The 20,607-nt window shown below is 40.6% G+C and overlaps 3 protein-coding genes across 4 annotated transcripts; 1 reads left to right on the plus strand and 2 right to left on the minus strand.

The window, feature by feature from the left end:
* Nucleotides 1-3,167: 3,167 nt before the first annotated feature.
* mxd3 (MAX dimerization protein 3) lies at nt 3,168-8,709 on the plus strand. Its single transcript, XM_020614662.1, has 6 exons — nt 3,168-3,323; nt 3,860-3,959; nt 4,126-4,155; nt 4,318-4,432; nt 6,605-6,770; nt 7,466-8,709. The coding sequence occupies exons 1-6, from the start codon at nt 3,254-3,256 to the stop codon at nt 7,582-7,584; spliced, it is 600 nt and encodes a 199-aa protein (XP_020470318.1). The 5' UTR covers nt 3,168-3,253; the 3' UTR covers nt 7,585-8,709.
* An 87-nt stretch (nt 8,710-8,796) lies between these two features.
* On the minus strand, nt 8,797-13,581 carry prelid1a (PRELI domain containing 1a). Of its 2 annotated transcripts, none has more exons than XM_020614659.1 (6): nt 13,452-13,581; nt 12,802-12,919; nt 11,077-11,302; nt 10,868-10,981; nt 10,494-10,572; nt 8,797-9,635 (listed from the first exon to the last, which is right to left on the minus strand). In XM_020614659.1, exons 2-6 carry the CDS (start codon nt 12,891-12,893, stop codon nt 9,514-9,516), a joined length of 633 nt encoding a protein of 210 aa, XP_020470315.1. In that variant the 5' UTR covers nt 12,894-12,919; nt 13,452-13,581; the 3' UTR covers nt 8,797-9,513. The 2 variants fall into 2 exon arrangements, with proteins under 2 accessions (XP_020470315.1, XP_020470316.1); XM_020614660.1 differs by lacking the exon at nt 13,452-13,581 and adding an exon at nt 13,151-13,252.
* A 1,242-nt stretch (nt 13,582-14,823) lies between these two features.
* On the minus strand, nt 14,824-19,772 carry npy7r (neuropeptide Y receptor Y7). The gene is made up of 2 exons (XM_020614621.1): nt 19,674-19,772; nt 14,824-17,217 (listed from the first exon to the last, which is right to left on the minus strand). The coding sequence occupies exon 2, from the start codon at nt 17,193-17,195 to the stop codon at nt 16,077-16,079; it is 1,119 nt and encodes a 372-aa protein (XP_020470277.1). The 5' UTR covers nt 17,196-17,217; nt 19,674-19,772; the 3' UTR covers nt 14,824-16,076.
* Nucleotides 19,773-20,607: the final 835 nt, after the last annotated feature.

Below are 20,607 nucleotides of genomic sequence, written 5' to 3' on the forward strand. Positions count from 1 at the left end.
GTTCAAATAATTGTTTAATCTGTTTGACCTTTGGAAAGACTTGACCTGTGCCCATGAAATGCTTTGTGCAGAGAGACTCAGAACAACAGGAAGTCGTGCAGATACATACTGAGATGACTAAACTGTCTGCACGAGAATAGTGTGTGGGTGTAAGGTCTGATTGTCTTGGCTTCAGATTATCAACATTTATCAACATATGAAATTCTAGGATTGACATTATAATCTGCATTAGCAAATATATTTACATGTTTCTTTTAGTATCATATGCATTATAATTGTATCATATGCCTTATAATCTACTTTTGTTTTAACCAGTTCACTTGTCTTTAAGAATATAGGAGACATGTGTAAGGCTGTAAGAGTAGACAGGACAAGGACAAAAAATCCATTCAAACATTCAAGCCTCCAACAGGTGATTCATTTTGAGCAGAGTGCCACTGCAGCATCTTCTCCATTTGGTGTCAGCATACATTCTGTACAACAGCAACACCTATCCTTTGTGAGATGAAACCTAAACAAAACTTAACTGATTACATGCTGAAAAAACTGATTACGCAATAATATATTGCTATCAGTGTCCCGTTGATGGCAGTTGGAGTTAGAGGGGTACAGTTAATGCACTCAGTGTGGTGTTTATTTTGGACTACAGGCCATTCACAGGTTTGATTTACTCAACAGCCCCATCCACACTAAGTAAAAGTAAAATAAAAATCTTAAGAAAATTGATGTAATTGTTGCCAGAGTAAACACCATCTAATTGTTGCATATGATAAACCAAAATCCATATGGCAGCTCAGTACACTGTAAAACTAAAGGACTGTGGATTTGCGTTGTAACAGTTTTGTTGTTGCTGGTGAAGGGTCTTCAGGATTAAAAGCAAGACCGAGATTCCTTTAAGTAAATATATTAATCAAAAATGAAGTGTTTCTTTTCGACATAACTTGGAATGGATGCATTCAAAATGAAAAGTCAACACAGAGAAATGTGATAAGAATATTGATGGTTTAAAACTCTTGAAGTGGTACATCATCTCGGTTTATCTACCAGTCTTTTAAAATATCCTCTAGCTGTGAAAATACTTTTCATTCCAGTCATTGCTTTCCTGTTTTGTAAGAAAGTGACTGAGCTTCAAATAAGAACAGAACAGAGTGGTGGTGCATTCGAGTTAATTAAAACCATGTAAAAATAGACTGGTTGTGTCTATAGTCTGTTAATTGTGCTTCTTAGTCACTTAAAGAAGCAGCACAACTAATTAACCTCCTGAAAGATTAGCTGGGCTGGTGTCGCACTAAAGCTAATTCCAGGCGTGGCTATGCTTCTCAAGAAAGGGAACTCCTCACATGCAAGCTACGTATGTCTCCATACTACGGAGTCAACCATTACTCAGAACATACAATGTCAATCACCGCGAAGCCACACCCCTTAAAGAAGCAAGACCTAACAAACATAGGGTAAGGATATAATTCACAACAGTTGGTGTCATTACTGGTCTCACAGTGAAATACTGACTCACAACGCTCAGTACTCACTGCCAAAGCAACAACCTTATGTCAGTAGTCCCTGTTGACACTTTACAGGACAGAAAAGGACCAGGATCAAGAGAAGTCCATTATGTGAATGTCTCCAACTGGCTGGACTAAAAATGAGACAGGGACTCATGAGTAACAAAGGCTCTGTTACAATAACGCGTCATGCTATTTGGGCCATATGGTTGCAGATTTTGCTGCAGCTAATGGTTATTTACATAATCATTTAAATCCCTGATTTATTTTAAAGATCAACTGAATATCATTGAATATACAGTTTTTGGTCTGTACATTAACAAATGAGCCAGAGCCAGGAATTGTGGGAGGGAAAGTAATGATGGGAAAGATTCCTCTTCAGCTAAAGATGGCAGCTCACTCGTTAGCATCAAAACGGCTAGCTACCTTCACCCACCTATGAAGCTCACAAATTAACATGTTATGTCTTGTTATTTTAATGTTTACAATTGTATAAATTGGGACCTTGAAAACAAGGCCTCAATTTCTTTTAATGCCATGTGCTTTCCTGTGAATCTTTTGGGTTAAAAACAAAGTGAGAAAAAAATGATTTTTTTTAAAAAAGTGGTCAGTAGGCTGCTTTGTTAATCTTACTTTCAAAATGTGTTTTGGTAAATGCATCTCGGGTACCATCTCTCAGACACTATTTTTAATATTTTTCTAATGTTATATAGCATGAGCAGCTGGAGGAAGCAGAGGTTGGGCTACAGAATATAAAACAGGCATGAGTGTGTTCACGTGATTGTTCCGCTCATGCGTTTTAAATCCGCATACTGTCTGATCCTGAATTAATAAAATGTCATCAAATCCAACTCTTCAGCTTCAGGGTCCAAACATCTGACGTTCTTCTATAAGACAAGGAGAGTGATAACATGCTGGTACTGTGCGTGAAATGTATATGGGCTACATTTCTCATATCAGTTTGCTGCTGTATTTGAGCATAAATAAATTCATAGCCATTGTTGATCTGTCAGATATTCAGTCTGCACCGCTTCACCTCTGTAATTAAATAGGGTTGGTTACATAAACAAAAGGGCTTGTTTCCTAATTTGCGTTTTGTTTTTTAAAGTGAAAATTTGAAAGTGAATATGTTTTTTATATTATTATTACATAGCGGATTTGGGCTGAACGGAGAGTACACGGATTGTAAAAGTATGATTTTTGGACATAATTGGGGAACAGTAAAATAAAACAAGTGCAACAATAACACATAACTTTAATTCACAGACGATCACATTATAAACTGTGTAGGATTTCGCTACAATACATTGGCACATGACATATCAATGCTTGACAAACAAAGATGCAGTGAGAGGGGAGGAGGAGAAGGGGGTTTGACAACGACGTTTTACGTTTTCTCTCGATGCCTTCAAATGCCTTCAGCAATATTACAACAGAGGGGATCATTCCTTTACATAATGTTTACGTTAATGCAGTTATGTAAAATAGTAAACCCAAGTGAACAAACAGAAGATAGTGTTTTAAATTACACTTTTAAAAATATATTTCCGACAAAATCTTGTCCCCGCTGGATCGTACTTGTGACAGTCGTTTCACATGTCCGAGCTTACGTGCAGCAGTTTAAGGCAACACCAGTGGGGTTTTGTGCATTGGCGACGTAACACGGATACGTCCTCTTTACTTCAGGCTACAGACGCTTGTATAATAGGAGGTTGTTTTTCCGAGGTTGTTTCGTCTCAACAGAAATAATAATGGAAATGAATGTTTGCAATATCCAGGTGCTTCTTCGGGCTGCCGAGTTTCTGGAGAGAAGAGAACGAGGTAAGTATTTTTGACAACTGCCAGGTTACAAGGGAGGAAGTTGATTAGTTATTGTTAAATCAGCAAAATGCACAATGAAACGACAATAACAATGCGTGCAAAAATAATATAAAGACAGAACATGTCGTAGTTGTTCGAGATATTACGGAGATTGTTTTACTAGAAGGGTGTTTTAGGCGACTTTTCCCATTTGACTCAGTGACCTACATATCGGTTCCATCGTTGTGCTCAAAGGCGCCAAGCTGGAGCAATTTGAAAATGAATCCGAGCGGCGCTGTGCGCCCGCAACGGCGAATAAAAGCGCCACGGAAAAGCTACACTAGACGTTTCATTCATTGTTTACGATCTGTAGACAAAATGTTTACTGTTGGAATGTGTGAGACCGTAAAGCCACTTTTATAACAGTGAACAAGTAGTGTGTGATGGCGCCAAAAGCAAAACGTCCAGCGTTATGTTGAACATTTCAGCTTGAAGGCTACACAGTAATTTATCCCACGACTATGTTGTAACACATCTGTTGCTTGTTTCCTACACAGAGGCAGAACATGGATATGCGTCAGTGTTGCCTGTCACTTCAGGCCACTCTCACAAGAGAAGCAAACAGACCAGCAAAAACATATCTACTGGTGGAAATAGGTAAATACATTACATAACAAACAACTGACAAGAGGGTGTGACTGTCATGTCAGATTTTCAGTTTTGATAAAGCATCCTTTCAATATGAATACCTGTCAATGTTAAGCAGCAGTTATAGTCAGGAACCTGTTTCAGAGCTAAAACAGTCTCTTCCTGTAAATTGCAGGTCAGTTCACAACGAGCTGGAAAAAAACAGGTAATGAATATATGTCACTACAATAAATGACAGAACATTTTCAAAGTTCATAGTTGCATATAGCATATCAGGGTAATAGACACTTTTTATGGTGGCAGTCTTGTCACAGTCTTAAATACGGACGGATCAGCAGCATCAGTTGGTGTTTGTGGTATGTTGTAGACGTGCTCAGCTGAGGCACTGCCTGGAGCAGCTCAAAAAACAAGTCCCATTCTCATCTGACTCGATGAGGAACACCACCCTCAACCTGCTGAGACGAGCCCAACTTCACATAAAGGTAAACAACAGCACCCTAGCATTGCACTGACAGTCCCTTGGTTACAAACCACAGTTTCTGGTTTTGCTCACAGATCTTTCCTTCTGTAATTTCAGAATCAGAATCAGCTTTAATCGCCAAGTATGTCAAGTATACAAGGAATTCCTCTCTGGCACAGAGACTCTCGGTGTGTTTTAGGCAACAGACAATAAAGCTGGTGCAATCAAAGGTAGGGGAGGTGTGTGAGAATGAGGAGAGACAGTGATGGCCCAGGGGAAAAAACTGTTCTTGTGTGTATATACACATTTCGATTGATCAGACTGGTACATGTAGCAGTGCTTTTTACAGATATTGCAGTGCTGCAGTGGTTGCTGAGTCCAGTTGCTTCAGTCACAGTTAACTGTTAATCAGAGTGATGGGGTGGGGGAAGAAACTGTCCTTGTGCCTGGTTGTCTTGGTGCACAGTGCACAGTGTAGCGCCGTTCAGAAGGGAGGATTTCATACAGTTTGTGTCCAGGATGTGAGGGGTCTGCATAAATCTTCTCTGCCCTCCTCTTGACCCCCTTGACTCCTGAGGTGCACATGTCCTCCATGGAGGGCATGCTGGCACCGATGATCTTTTCTGCTGTCGGAACTGTTCTCTGGAGTCTGTTCCAGTCCTGTTTGGTTGCTGATCCAAACCACACAGTAATGGAGGTGCAGAGAACAGACTCGATGATTCCTCTGCAGAACTGTATCAGCACCTCCTGGGGCAGGTTGAACTTCCTGAGCTGGCGCAGGAAGTACATCCTCTGCTGCACCTTCTTGATGATGGAGCTGATGTTGGACATTCACTTCAGGTTCTGGGAGACAGTGGAGCCCCGGAATTTGAAGGACTCCACTGCTGATACAGAGCCGCTGAAGAGGGGGGGGGGCTCCCCCAAAGTCTACTGTCATCTCTGCTGTTTTGAGCGTGTTCAGCTCCAGGCTGTTGCGACTGCACCACACGGCCAGCTGTTCACCCTCCTGTCTGTACACCAGTTCGTCATTCTCACAAAAGCTGATGTATGATGTCACAGTGTCATTGAGTTTTTCCAGGTCTGTAGACGCAGCCTCAAATACACTCCAATCTGTGCAATCAAAGCAGGCCTGTAGCCTTGATTTTACCTGCTCGGTCCATCTCGTCACCGTTTTGACCACAGGTTTCATAGCTTTAAGTTTCTGTCTATAGGTTAGTTTAAGATGGACCATGCAGTGATCAGAGAGTCCAGGGGCTGCGTGGGGGACAGAGCGATAGGCGTCCTTTATTACCATGTAGTAGTGGCTCAAGGTGTTTTTGTCTCTAGTGGGACAACTGACATGCTGTCTGTATTTGGGCAGTTCATGGGTAACCCGGGAGTGTAACAGCGTCATCTGGGGTCGAGTCATTTAGCCACATCTTGACAAAGCACAAGGCTGCCGATCGTGAGAAGTCAGAATTAGTCCTGTCATTAAGAAGCAGTTTGCCCATTTTGTTGGCTAGAGAGCAGAGGTTTGGTGATTGGATAGCCAGGAGCAGCGTTCGGAGGCCCCACTGTTGTAGCTTGACTAGGGCGCTGGCTCGCTTTCCCCTGCGGCTCCTCTTGTAGGTCCTGAGGAGTGCTGCTGCTCGGCCGGCCAAAATGTCCAACAATTTACCCCATCCATAAAGACGAGAGAGAAGGTGTTCAGAGTGAATTGTTGGATGTTCAACAGCTCACCTCTGGTGAAAGTAATCCGAGATGGGTTGCAAGAGACTAACAAAAACAACAACACTAGAGCACATCACTGAGGTGGCCATATGTGGTGCCATGATGTTGACAAAGTTCAATCATTCATTCATTCATTTTCTACCGCTTAGTCCCTGAACGGGGTCACGGGTGGGGCCGGAGCCAATCCCGGCTGGCAATCGGGCGAAGGCGGGGTACACCCTGGACAGGTCGCCAATCCATTGCAGGGCTGACAAAGTTCAATCATTTTCAAGCAAAACCCAAACATTGCCACTGCCATATTTTACAAACCGGAGCCAATCACCAGTTTTAGATATCATTTTTGTTTCCAGTGGCCCAGAATTAGCAAAGATTGATTATTATTGTTTCAGATATATTTTGGTTGTAGACCAGTGCTGTCATGTCTTTGGTGTGCCTAATGTTTGGGTACCGCTCACATGTTTCTCTTTGTGACTTCCAATTTCAGAAGCTGCAGGAGCAGGATAAGCGTGCAGAGCAGTTGAAGGGCCGCCTGCGCTGGGAGCAGAGAGAGCTGCAGGTTCGACTGGAGCAGCTGCAGCGAGGCACAGAGAGGATGAGGAACGACAGTCAAGGGTCAAGCAAGTCGTCCGAGAGGTCAGACTCTGACAGAGGTAGGTCTCTCAGACAGACAAGTGACTCTTACCACTAATCGCTAACAAGCCGTGGCATAGGCCGATGCAGGTAGGGTGCACTTCCGGGTGTTCTGCTTCTGTTATAGTAAGCACAGCTGGAGGACTTTTGTTTTCTGTCACATTGAAACCATTCTCATAATGCATTTTGGTAACTGCTCTTACTTGCTTTCTTGTCACCACTATGAAGCTGAAACCAGCAGAGTCCAGGAAGTTACTGGGAAAAGAAATAGTCCAAAATATCACCGCTCGTTAAAACACAAATGATTCAGCGTGTTAATAATATTTAAAGGGATTGTACAGTGTCTGTTAAGGGAGTGGTATCAATTTTTACATCCCACTCAGTAAAGAAAGCAAAAAAGCCATATTTATCAAATTGTTGAATTATTGTTTAAGTGGAAATTGGAGTGACAGTGATTTCCATCAAAACCACATTCTTGTTATAAAGTAGTTATGCTCTACGTTTTGTCTGCTGTGATGCATAATCATGGAACACATCCTATTAAACATTCACGTGATTGTTTTATATGTAAAATCAGGCTGGTTCTGGGTCTGCTGATAGAAATAATAATGTATATAGTGATAATGTTTCAGTCCTAGTTTAAACCTATGATGCGACAGGTGAATGTTTTCGCATTTCCTTCTGCTCATGGATTTGATCTTTGGTTCCATTACAGAGGACGTGGAGGTTGATGTGGAGAGCATCATGTTTGACTGTGTGGACTCTGGCATACTGAGCATTACACACACTGATGCAGACCACTGTTATTCCAGCGTGGACAAAGCCTGGCTATGACGGTGGCAAACCCGCGGTAACTCAGTTAATGTCAACAGGTGTACAGAAAGAGAAGATATTCCAAAAACAAGCAAAGGACAAAGGAGAAGAGAGAGATGTTACTGTACAACTGAACACTTTTTTTTTTTAACAGGAGTCACTTTTGACATAGTCTTTAAAGTACGACAGGCTGCAACCTAAACCATAATGGTGGGTATGAGTGAGCTCTGTCCATTTGCACTGAATAGCTGTTAAAATCACTGGGCTGGGATGGATGTATCATTAAGCATATGTATTTTCTGGTATCAACCATGAGTGGCATTTTGTTTTCCAAAGCCACGAGATCTGTTCATTCATCTGTAAGGGCTTTTAAAACTCTTATTCTTTGCCACAGTACATCTCTACTGAATTCTGCCTTAAATCAGATTTGGTTTGTTATTCTATACAGCTTCTTCTTAGCACTAAGTTTATATTTCAGTAATGCCATGCGTAGCATGCACTTATACATTAGTCTGTGCTGTTTTGTATTGCCCCTTTGCAAGTTCAGTCACATATGCTATTCTTCTGTTGCACAAAACGCCAACACGTTGCACTTGTTTCGTCTCAAAAAGACTGGGTACGTCAAAATGAACTGGTCATATTTGCACATTAATATCCAGCAATTAACAGTGCCAAATATTAATCTGGTGTATTCTACATGATTCACTCAGTGATTAAGTAAAAGAGAGCATTAGTATTTCTAGTATTAACTGGAGTTTCTGAGAAGTGTTATCGCAGCCATTCGTTTCAGTGCTTGTGCATGTATCAATTGAAGTGTTAATTATGCATGCAATGCATTCACCACTGTCAAGCAGGTAATATCTACTTGTAATGACTACACAACCTGTGCTGTATTACAAGTATGTACTGTACAATATTCATTGCTATATATTTAATAACTGAAGGTGCTTTTTCTCTTCACTTTTGTATATGCAAGATGCCTTATTATCCTCTGTTTGCATTCATCTCTCTGCCCAGTAATATTATGTAGCATTTTTGTACTGGTGTAAGCTTTTTATATGAATAAATATTTTCTATATTTATGTGCTGTTTTTACAGGATCTATTGATGTACAGTGATAAACATCAAATCTTTTCTTTACCATTCTGTTAAGCAACCCCTCAGATTCACCCTGCAACTCCTTGTAGGTGTCCCGTCTCTCAGGCTGGGAACAAAGACATGACAGCATGCTAGTTACAAAGAAACTGTCCATTTATTGACAAGATATTAAATGTGATGGACTAAGTACCAACGAGTTTCATTGGTTCCATCAGGTCTAAGCTGAATGTACAATAAAGGGACTGTGCAATAACAGGAGTGCTAAGGAAGTATTTTTCAGTGGCTGCCAACAATATGGACCCTTCCTCAGTTAGCGAAGTTCAACCTGAATCAGTCAGTCAGTCTTGGTAGATGAAAAAGGAGCAACTGGTTGAACTGAACATGAATTTGCATTAATCGTATATTCCATCGGATACTAACCAAAGCTTCTGAAAGAAGCTGTTCATAATATGAAGTGATTACAGCATAACATGACGTACTCAAAGGAAAAGAGTAAAACAAACACTGAGTAAAAATCTGAGGAACACTATCAAGGCTAGCAGAGCATGTTCATTTTATGGCACCCAGTTCAACTGTTCTTGTATAAGATCTCTATCTCTGGTAAACACTGAGATGAGTTGGTATCAGAGGTATAGTAAATTCAGCGTGATGTGCACAGGGAGGCTGGAACAGGCTCTTGGCTCAGGCTTTTTATGGTCCACCCACCATTTAAGTTAGATGCTCCTTCACAAAGCTGCCTACTCGCGGCTGGGATCAGCTTGTCTCTCCTCGATCTGACTGAATAATGAGAGACGGTAAAGATACATCTGTCCCAGTATCAGTGGCTGCAGAACCTGCGACTCATAGAGTTCATCACACGTATTGTTTCTTCTGGGCGTGTGTGGCCAGGTCTTTGGCTTTCTCCTTAGCGGCCAGTGCGGTCTCTCTCGCCCGCTCTGTCGCCGTTTCTGCTAAGGTTCTTGATGGAGTTTCACCTGGAAATGAAAATAAAATAAAATATTAATCTTACAGGACTTATGGCATCAGCTACCAGGGTTTGGTAGATACACTTAATATATTATTTGTATTTTGCTTTGCCTTTCAATTAGCTTCAACCAAACTACCATAGTGAGTGAAAATGTAAAGATTTCAAATGTTCTGTGAATTTTAAATTCTAATCCATTTAATCAACCCCCAAAACAAACAAACAACAAAAACTCAACATGTTCTGCTTTTTAGATTTTTACACTGCCTCCTTGCAAACTGAAATCACATGGTGTGGCTGAAAACGGAATAGCTCTACTTTAACTGTTTCCAAACTAGTGACTTGCAACAAAGCTACTAATATTTAAACTTTTTCTTTAAAAGTATTAAGTTATACTGCACTTGCAAGATGGAGCTGAAATGTAAAAGTGCACATGAAATGCACTTTTCATCCAAATCTCCAGAGCTTTGACACACAAAAGGCAGTCCCACTGTGCTGACAGCGAAAGCTTCTTTGTATTTAGGATTTGGCTGACGTGTTTGTTTAATGAGCATCATCAATTGTCCTTTAATTTCCCATCAAACATTTATACGTTTTCATCTGCTAACTTACATTTATACGTTTTCATCTGCTAACTTGAATCTTAACAGCCTATCTAGCACCAGCACACTCCTTTTATCGCAGTTGATATTTTGACTTGTTACAACAGCACACACGTTAGGAATAACACTAATGACGCCTTTGTTCCATCAGTCAATGCAATGCACTAATTACTGATGTTATTCCTGTTTGGATCCCATGTGTAGATGTGTGTTTAAACTACATAAATACAGATGAATAACAAGTGAGTAATTTGATGACAATTTACCTTGCAATTTGGCCAGCACATGTTCAAAGCCCTTCATGGTCTTTGTAACACTATTCTTGAACCTCGCAAGACCAAATTCCTGAAGAGAGAAGACATACCGTCAACCAGGACAGAAAAAAAACTCAACAACCTAAAACACATCTTTACTAGCATGTGCTGTCAGAGCAAGGCAACAATAAATAAATAAATCATTCTAATTCTATGTCATAAATTGTTCAGCAACCTAATTCTTGGCAGATGGCTTCAAATGCTCAGCTGCTGCATCTCAACACTGTGCATCATGTTACCAATTGCAGAATGAAAGGCAGGCGAGTGCTCTATGCCACTTTCGCTGAGCTTTTATGCAGTGTGGTGCTCCACTTTACTCTACTGACCTGAATAGCTCTAGACAGCCCATAGACAGTGGAAGAGATCCAAGCTTCTCTTTTTATCTCAGTCCAGCTGCTGTTCTCAGGATTCACTCGGTACTCGCACCGCTCCTCCACCGACTGCAGCAGAGAGTAAAATATGAAGAAAGGCAACAAGAGGCTATGTTTTTACATCAAGCAATACTGAGCACTTATGGAGGCAAATCTTAGGGTACCATGAGGCGAGCGTGGCTTATGTTCCATGTTAGTGTGGTTATGGTCCTTTTCTGAGGGTCCACAATGGAGTCCTCAATGATGTATGCTGAGCTCGCCATGTGCTTTGGAAGGTACCGCTCCATCCACCGAGGCGCTCGGCTAGTTTTGGTTAACAGACGTCTGGAAATGAGGCAGTTGGTTGGCGTAACCTCTCGGAAAATGATGTCCTCCGTCAAAACATGGTTACTGTGGGACGGTAGAATATGCTATGAATATAAAACTCTGTGGGGGGACTGTAACGAATGATACACCTGGCAATTATTTTCTTTAATTAGTCAACATCATTTAGTCTATATAGAAACAGAAAACAGAGGAAATTCCTATTACTCATTCCCAAAGTGACACAAAGCCTCCAATCAACTGTTCAAAAACCAGACATTAATTTTACAACTGAAAAGAAAAAAAACTGCAAATATTTGCATATAAGAAACTAAGAAATAAACTTCCCATCTGCTGCATACCACATCACTGCTGCTGGAGAAACAGCCTACTGACCTTCAGTAGAAGAAGTGTTGAAGTGTCCATTACCTCCCCGCCTCTGCCCCCTGCCCCCCTGGACTGTGACCCACCACAGAACATAAAAAGACTACCTCTGCTGTTTTGCACAAACCAAGTACATTCCCCCTTCTTGTTATATTACATGTAAATCTGCTGCTGACTCTTTTTACATCATATCTGCTGCTGTTGGTCATTTACACTACTGTCCATTTGCATCTCAATCTCACAACCATCTGACAATCTTGTTATTATTTGCACTACTGTCACTGATTGTACATGGTTTGAGTCATAGCCTATTAAGTTGTACCATTTAGTTTTATCATAATCACTGTGATTTAGTTTTCTTATTCTTTTTATTCAATTTTTACTCTACTTTTATTCCATTTTAGTTTCCTAAACGGGATGGTATTCAATATTAGGTGAGAGAGAAACAGTATTTTGATTTTCTGTATGTCCTGCACATATAGTGAATTGACAATAAAAGATTTTGATCTTGAAACCCGTTCTTGAGCCAAAGTAGCAATACAATACTATTAAAGTGCACTATTACAGGTATTCATGTTATTACTTAAGTAGAAGTTCAAAAGTATTAGCATCTCAATGTACTTGAAGTATTAAAACTAAAATCAGGATACTAATTAGCTGACAGAAGGGCCTCTGTCTGAGTGTTAGTATTATTTCTCAAACAATATCTTTTTTCAGTTCATCATAATGTATGTTTTGTATGTAAAATCCTAAGCTTAAACATAACTAGCTGTTAAAATAATGGCTCTCTGTTCCTGCTGCTGTCACCAAGATTAATAAGTTGCAGTGATATTTGTTACCTATTTAGTTATTCTGAGTGATTGCTATTGACATTTCTCCATCTCATTTATGTCCTGATTGGTGGAGCCTTGAGTACTTTTATCGTGGTTTATTGTGTTGTATTATGTCATATTTGTTTGTGCGTTATCTTGCTGCAAAATTACCTACAGGTACAAATAAAGTAACTTCCCTTAAAATGAATACAGTGATGTACAAGTACCTGAAAAACTGTACCTAAGTACACTGCTTGAGTAACAGTCACTTTCCACCACTGCTCAACCTTCTCAGTGTACAAAGCCATAGATTATTTCTACAATGAACTTTGGACAGATAGGTTTAAGCAAGATCAGAGGTAAAGGTGTGTGCATACATGCACTACTCACCTGTATGGGTTGGGATATCGTTGCCAAAAAGCAACACAAACTTGGTCCCAGGTGCTTTTGAGCAAACCTGGGCAGCAGAAATATTTCACCATTGTGCCCTGTTTACTCCGGTAATACCCTGCAGAGGTACAAAACATATGCCATGTTCAAAGATCAGGTCAGACCTGGGAATAGTGGTGACAAATGTCAACAAGCAAGACAAGTAATGCACAAAGAAAAGATTTGTTTAGAAATGTTCAAACACCCGATTTAATTCATTACCGTTAACAGAGAAATACTTTCCCCTAACTTCCCATTTAACATAGCCGCATGACAGCTTTAAGACAAAGACAAAACACCACAGTATTACCTCACAAACACAGCACCGAGTCTCCTGGTATGACAGAGAACGGGCTACGTAACGTACTGAACACAGACTAATGACTATCGATATGTGAGATGCTAACATCAGATAACATTAACTTTCCTGTCCCATTTATCACGTCCGCACTGCTTCCTAGGCTAACGTTGGCTAACGTTAGCTCGAGCTAACGTTAGCCTAGCATGAGAGAACCACACGAATCAATGGTTAACGTGCTATCCAGAAATTTGTTTGACCGAGATTCAGCTAAGCACATTTTTTAGTTAATTTCACAGGCCAGCACGGTTACCTGTATGGCGACACCATTCGAAAAAGAAGTATTTGCGGTTTATACTCCTGTCGGCATGAACTTCACCATTCAGCCACGATAAATCGTGTCAAACGTGACTCGGACCAGAGGGAAGGTCAAACATGTACGGTACATCCGGTATGGGCTGTACATGTAGGACACATCTTGAACAGTAGAGGGCAGCAGGTGACTGCGCACAGCTATGGTGGACGGTCACACACGGCTTTTAGGAGTCTTGTTCCGGTGAAGAATGTTTTTGTGCGTCTCTCTCTCTCTCTGTGTGTGTGTGTGTGTGTGTTTGTCTAAATAACTCAGAGTGCTATCTTTTTATTTAGCCTTTATTTAACCAGGAAGTCTCTTGACATACATTATCTCTTTTGCAAAAGAGACCTGGCCTCGCAAGACATTCTCACAAGAGGGTCAGATAATATCATAGGCCTACATCATACATATCAGTCACACATTACACAGTAAAGCATGATTTATGAAATATAAAAATAAGGCCTAGTCATTTAAAGCAGCTACATTTGCATTCCTCCTGAAGTATTTCTTCGATATGGTATTTGAATATCTTATATGGGGGGTAATGTTTTCAGGTCAAGTTATTCTTGTAGATTATTCCAAGGCCAAGGTGCATAAAGTGAAAATGCTGCTTTTCCAAATTCAGAGCAGACTCTAGGTACACTGCAGGTAATCCATCTGGTTGATATTGTGTGATAGCTACTGGAAGCAAAAGAAAACTTTTCACACAAACATACCCAGAAAGTTTTCCCAAGTATAGCTTTAAAGATAAACAAAGTGTACATCAAATTTTTAGTGAGGTCCACCCACTTAACCTATATAAATTGCAGCAATGAGTTATTGTTCCAGAATTTAAAATAAAACATAAGGAGGAGTGGTAGACAGGGTCAAGCCTGCAAAGTAATGTGTCACCATAGCTCAAGACTGTTAGAAATGTCAAAGAAACAAGATTTTTTCTGAAACATTGTTTAAAACTGAACTAATCTAGGTTTTAATATCTTTACAAGATTATCAATATGGGTTAAGGGTCATCAAAAAAGCCCTGAAAACCAACATTTATTTTCAACTCAAAGGTAATAATAATATTCTGACCATATCATGCGATTTATGAAATACATCCCTTGTAGAATACTAGAATGGAGGATAGGCGTATATCTAAATACTTCTAAATCTAGTCCACAGCTAAATGTTCACACATTAGCCCAAATGCCATGGGTCTAAGCCTGTGTCTGTCTGCTGTAGTTCTGATAGCTTCTACAATAATCTACAGCACATGAAGGAAGAGGGGCTAAACCATGAGACCAGTAATATGTGTGTGTGTGTGTGTGTGTGTGTGTGTGTGTGTGTGTGTGTGTGTGTGTATGAATGACACTGCGTTGGCTACATTTGTGTAGCTACTTATTCATTAAATCTTTTATTGGCTGGAGTCTGGACCCTGTCAATCTTTTATTGTTCAACATGTCTGAAAGTTTATGGCTAACTATAATAAACCTCACTTTTGAAATAAAAATTCTAATTTCTCTCTATATAGACAGCATTGAAACATATAGATGGGTTTCCAGCTGTCAGGTTCAGAGTTAAAGTGTATCTGTCCTGTAAGGAGGAAACAAGCACCACAACACACAACGTGTCAGACAGGATCTGACAGACATTTATCTTACTCCTGCCTTACTTCAGTTCACTTACTAAAACCAAGGTATCTTTATTGGACATGGAGACACAAACCATAATTTTTTTTTAGTGGCAAATTAAGTCAGGGATTTGTGTGTACAGTGGGGGCTCACTATATGTGCCCAGAGGCCCTGTGGTTGATTAATCTTTCTGTGCTCATTATTAAACGGCCACCAACAAAGGACACTTTAGCAGCTGAGTGTAATTAATACAGAATCACACATTCATCTTCTCTCTCCCCCTCCCTCCAAAAAAAAAAGCAGCCCACATTCTGCTCAGAACTTGTTGCTCGCAGTTCAATGGTTTTCAGTCCTGTTCCGTTGGACACCGCATCCTGCTAATCAGGAGCAGCTGGTTGCCAGGTGAACATGATTAACTTCCTGGTTGGGCAAAAAAATCAGCGGTTACCTCCTCTGGATGTCTTGGACAAAAATCAAATGTTACTCAGCTTGACCATTGTAAGTCATCCAAACACAGCATTTGAATTACTTAAAAATCACTTAAATGTTCCAACAGCCAGCAAATGAAAAAACAAATATGAAAAAAATTTAACTTGTTCTCCCATCACAATATTCACTGTTTTCCTTTCAGTAAGTACAAACACATTATTAGCCTCAGACAGGCGATATATGCAATTCATGATTAATTGCACAATTAAGTGAACATTACTTAAGAACGCTGCATTTACAAGAAACACATTATACACTATAACAAGTTAATTAAAACCCCAGTAAATATCTTAAACACATTTAATGTATTTTCACTAGTACCATTCACAAAGGAAAGATAAATAAAGTGACTGGCATGCAAAGCTTTGAGCCTTCTCCAGTGACACATATCAGACCATTCAAGTCAAAAGGCTACTTCTGAGCCACAAACACCACAAACAAGAGGTGCGTGTAATGTGCAATCATATTTCATATTCTGTTAATCTCATACAGCAGTGGGGGGTTGTCCACCGTTACGACCATTCAGAGTCAGCCCTCTTAGAGAGCGTGTCCGGAATGAGCACTCAGGGTGGAAAGAATCTGGCTTATCCTCACAGCGGAAGACCATGACGAAGCCGTTCCTGTAGTTTTTATTCATCCACCCATACAGGAGAGGGTTGGTAAACGTCGAACACATAGCCACAACATGGAACACTGTGTATATCAGTTTGTACTCCTTTAACCTGAGCACCAGGTCCAGATCACTGGCCAGCTGAAACATGTGGAACGGCAGCCAGCAGATCGCAAACACCACTACTACCAGGGCCAGCATCTTGGTAGTCTTTTTTCGGCGAATGATGCTGTCATTACGACTGGATGGGCTGACATGATTCTTCAGTTTGACCCAGATGCAGATGTAGGCATAGCTAATGATAGCTAAAGGAATAATGTATTGAAGGAGCAGCATTGAGAGGCTGTAGATGACTCCGTCTCTGCTGGTCCCATGGGGCCACTTCTCAGAGCAGACAGCAATGCGCAGGTTGATGGAAGGGATCTCTTCATGGCGGTACTCTCTGAAGATGGCCAAGGGGGCTGCCAAGACAGCAGACATAGTCCAGATGAATGCCATGATGAAGAAGCTGGATTGCCATGTGATGCGTTGACCAAGGTGGAAGACAATGCAGCGGTAACGCTCCAGAGCGATGACAGTCAGGGAAAGAATGGATACATGCACGCTCAGGGCCTGCGCAAAGGGCACCATGTGACACAAAACAGCCCCAAACTTCCACTCATCTAGCAGAGTGTAGACCAGAGTGAAGGGCAGGCAGAGAGCGTTCACCAGGAGGTCTGCCAGAGCCAGGTTAGCTATGAAGAAATTGGTCACTGTTCGCATGTTTCTGTAGCGAATAATCATGTAGATGACGAGAGTATTCCCAAGCAGCCCCAGCAGAATGATTAGGGAGTAAGCTGCTATCAAAGTGATCTGGACTCCGAGGTGCTTGGTGATGTCTGTGTGGAAATCAGGCTGATGTAAACCCATACTACTGTCATTTAATAGAATCCAGGGGTCGGTTTCACCAGCCTCCTCTATTCCTGTGCTGTTGGATATGTCTGGTGGGCTCATTATATCAACACTGTGCCAATACCTGATGACAGAAAACACTTAAGATAAAATAATCATTTGGGAAAGGCCAGGCAGAATGTTATTCATACAAGCTATGAAAAGAAATGACAAAGAAATTCATTGCAACCAAAGGTGCAGATTTAATTGAAATTTTTCACCCTGATTTAGAATTCCCAACACTTCTGCTCTGCATTTTTTGGCCACTGCTTCCTCCCCTGTGGGATACAGATGGTATCTCCAGCCACTTGTCTTCATTTTAATTCTAATTTTAATCCACTAAACTAAATACACATTTTAATGAAATCTATTGGCGGCCGGGCGCACCCTTAGAGATAGGGTGAGGAGCTCGGTCACCCGGGAGGAACTCAGAGTAGAACCGCTGCTCCTCCACATCGAGAGGAGCCAGCTGAGGTGGCTCGGGCATCTCTTTCGGATGCCTCCTGGGCGCCTTCCTAGGGAGGTGTTCCGGGCATGTCCCACCAGGAGGAGGGGAGAGAGGGAAGTCTGGGCATCTTTGCTTAGACTGCTGCCCCCGCGACCCGGTCCCGGATAAGTGGAGGAAAATGGATGGATGGATGGATGTTTCATTAATCTCTAAATATCACATTGAAAGGACTGTTTGCATTGTAAATGTCATACTGTGATTAAACTATTTATATTTAATCAGGGAGTGAGGAAATAGTGTAATTTAGAAGAGTTTTCTAAAGCATGTGGCAAAGTTATTAGAACAATTGCCCAAGATTGCAGTGAGGAAAGGGATGTTCTGAAAAGCTACCAAAATTAAAAATGCATTCCAGTAACATATCAATAGGAAATCAGCTCTCTTTGTACACCCAACCCACCACCACCACAGACCATATCTCTACCTCGAGGTGTTTAAACTAAAAATTGCATTGGTCTAGGCACAAGTATTTATTTAGTTACAGCATGCAGTATTTCAGAAGAACATGAAGACTTGTGCTATTATAAAGATGAAAGGAAAATGATGGAGAAAACAATGTGATCAAGAGGAGTCAGCCAGTTGAAAGCTACATCATTAGTGCTGCAGCTTTCATACACAGTCTATATCTCATGAAGTTTGTATTGTGTGGTATACCTAATTAGACTGGTGCTGTGATGAATACAGTAGTTCAGTAAAAAAAAAAAAACAACCTTTCCTTTTTATTAAACTGGCCGTAGTTTATTATCTTGTCATGTTTGTCAGTCTGAGGCTGAGAGTTCCTGCTGTATGCAGAAAAACCATTTGGGATATTTGAAAACCATATTGTCAGTGTTAACTTTAAAATAACAACTAAGTCTCTGGATCTACAGATGAATCTTAGATACATTAAGTGACATTACACTCAAAAAGAGGTGTTCAGTGAATCCAAAATACTGTGATTTTAAAAGATTAAGTTTTGTTAAAATGATTTTAAGGATTAGAACTTGGACACATTTGTATTTGTTTGTGTGCCAACAGGTCTGAATTATCTTGGCACAAAAATATGGAGTAAACGTTATTTTGTGACATTGTACCACTTTATTGTCATATTATCTATAACATTGTCATCTCTGCAGCTGGGTAGACGCTGATGTGTCTCTATATGTTGTGCATTTTCCAGACATTAAAGGTGTCGATAAAGCCCATGGCTTCCTTTAGATGTTAAGTACATCATAATGTCAGGTGTTACAAAGATACACAATACACACACACAATACACGCACGCACACGCACGCACAAGCATCATAAGCCATAAAATGACTTGCAGGATAACTCTGAATCTATTGAGACCGCTGACAACGTGGTCATGGCAGCTTAAGTGCTGCACTGCCAATAAACCAAATTACATGTACAGCCTGCCTGTGTACCCTCAGTATGTCAGTATGTACAGTACAGTATGGATGTATGAGGCAGGCTGCAGGCGACATATACACTTGACAAAGCACCAATAATTTGTCAAAACACTCTTTTATGGTCAGCGATGGTAAACTTTGACTCGAATACACGCTTGTACCATTGCCGAATCGGTTACGCACACCTGCTGGAACAGAACGCTACAATACAGACGGATTGTACTGAACTCTATAGCACTACCATTCAATTATTATGATAAACTTCCCATTTAATTATGCACTAATGCTCCGTTCTTGCGTAATTTGTCGCCATTTGATTAATTTACTAAATAGTGCGCATTCAAATGTCTCCAAGAAAGCTTTCAAAGCTTTCTCACCCGATTAGACAGGTGCAAACCGTTTGCCTCCAATACAAGCAGAGTCCTGTGATACATCATTTGGACACTTGTTCATCCTTCTTTTCAAATGAGTATCTCATGTCCAAATTACGCGCATACAGTATGATAGTTTCAGTAGGTTATGGTGTCGCAAAAGAACAGAAAAATGGTCACCATGCACCTCATGAATACATCTTTGTCACAAAACTAGCTTCGCAATATTTATTTAAGGTCTAAATGAACGCTTTCCATATATTAATGGACTCACCTTTCCCCATATATCTCCGTTTGCAAACGGGTCTTCACTTCAGACTGGCATGAAACAAGGGGGAAAATACCGAAGCTCCTCCCAGGCTGTACCGCCTGGTGCGCATCTGGTGGCTCGACTGTGGGTTCCTGAAGCAGGTCTACGAGAGCCAATGCGAGCACCCACATCAGCTCCAGACGGCGGCTGGGAAATCTGGGCAGGAATTGCGCTTTGACATTTTAAAGTGCGGCGTCTATGTTACTTCATTTTCACTGCATAAAGACGTTTAATAAAATCCCACATTGTGTTCTTTAATTGACAGCGCAGCCTGGCACTGATTTTATTACATTTTGCAATTTTATTGTCATTTATTTGTCACTTTATTTCCAGTAAGGCTTTCCACTGTATTACTTGAAACCTGATGTTATTATTCATGAGTAGAATCTTGAATTTACAATTAAGGGTTGTAAAACCTATCCAATAATATTGCTTTATGTGAGGCTCCGGGTCACATAGTGATCTAACGTCGGCAATTAGATAAAAAGCATTAACGCTGCACTGCATGCAATGCAATGCAATGCCAAACTGTTGTGCAACAAGCCATTGTTAGTTACCTGCTCCAAATCCTAAGATATACTGAGCTGGATGGCCTTCAGCCTCAAGGCTGATTATTTATATATTGACAAAATTGTACAGTATCTCTAAGAAAAATTAAAAGCAAAGTAAAATAAAACTATGTATTTACCTCTCAAAACGCACTGAAAATGCTTAAGCAAAAATTACCTTGAAGTAAATGAGTCTTGAAAAATACTGTAATGAGAAGAATTTGCCATTTTAGCCCCTTGAAATGATTCCAGACTTGTAGATTGTTAATAGCAGATGCCCCGGGAAGGTTCTGAAGCACGGTCATGTGAAATTAGAAATCTACAAAGGAGCTTTAGCTGCTGCAAGAATG

Source organism: Monopterus albus, unplaced genomic scaffold, assembly GCF_001952655.1.
Source record: "Monopterus albus unplaced genomic scaffold, M_albus_1.0 scaffold148.1, whole genome shotgun sequence".
Classification (NCBI taxonomy): Eukaryota; Metazoa; Chordata; class Actinopteri; order Synbranchiformes; family Synbranchidae; genus Monopterus; species Monopterus albus.

What these genes read in the sequence shown, in the direction of transcription:
- npy7r (XM_020614621.1), bottom strand. Translation starts at nt 17,195, where the DNA reads ATGAGCCCACCAGACATATCCAACAGCACAGGAATAGAGGAGGCTGGT.
- prelid1a (XM_020614659.1), bottom strand. Translation starts at nt 12,893, where the DNA reads ATGGTGAAATATTTCTGCTGCCCAGGTTTGCTCAAAAGCACCTGGGAC. An exon ending in TAAGCCACGCTCGCCTCATG is followed by an intron (nt 10,982 to 11,076) that starts GTACCCTAAGAT and finishes TCTCTGCTGCAG; the next exon opens with TCGGTGGAGGAGCGGTGCGA. An exon ending in GGCTGTCTAGAGCTATTCAG is followed by an intron (nt 10,573 to 10,867) that starts GTCAGTAGAGTA and finishes TTCTCTCTTCAG; the next exon opens with GAATTTGGTCTTGCGAGGTT.
- mxd3 (XM_020614662.1), top strand. Translation starts at nt 3,254, where the DNA reads ATGGAAATGAATGTTTGCAATATCCAGGTGCTTCTTCGGGCTGCCGAG. An exon ending in TCTGGAGAGAAGAGAACGAG is followed by an intron (nt 3,324 to 3,859) that starts GTAAGTATTTTT and finishes TTTCCTACACAG; the next exon opens with AGGCAGAACATGGATATGCG. An exon ending in GAGCCCAACTTCACATAAAG is followed by an intron (nt 4,433 to 6,604) that starts GTAAACAACAGC and finishes TTCCAATTTCAG; the next exon opens with AAGCTGCAGGAGCAGGATAA.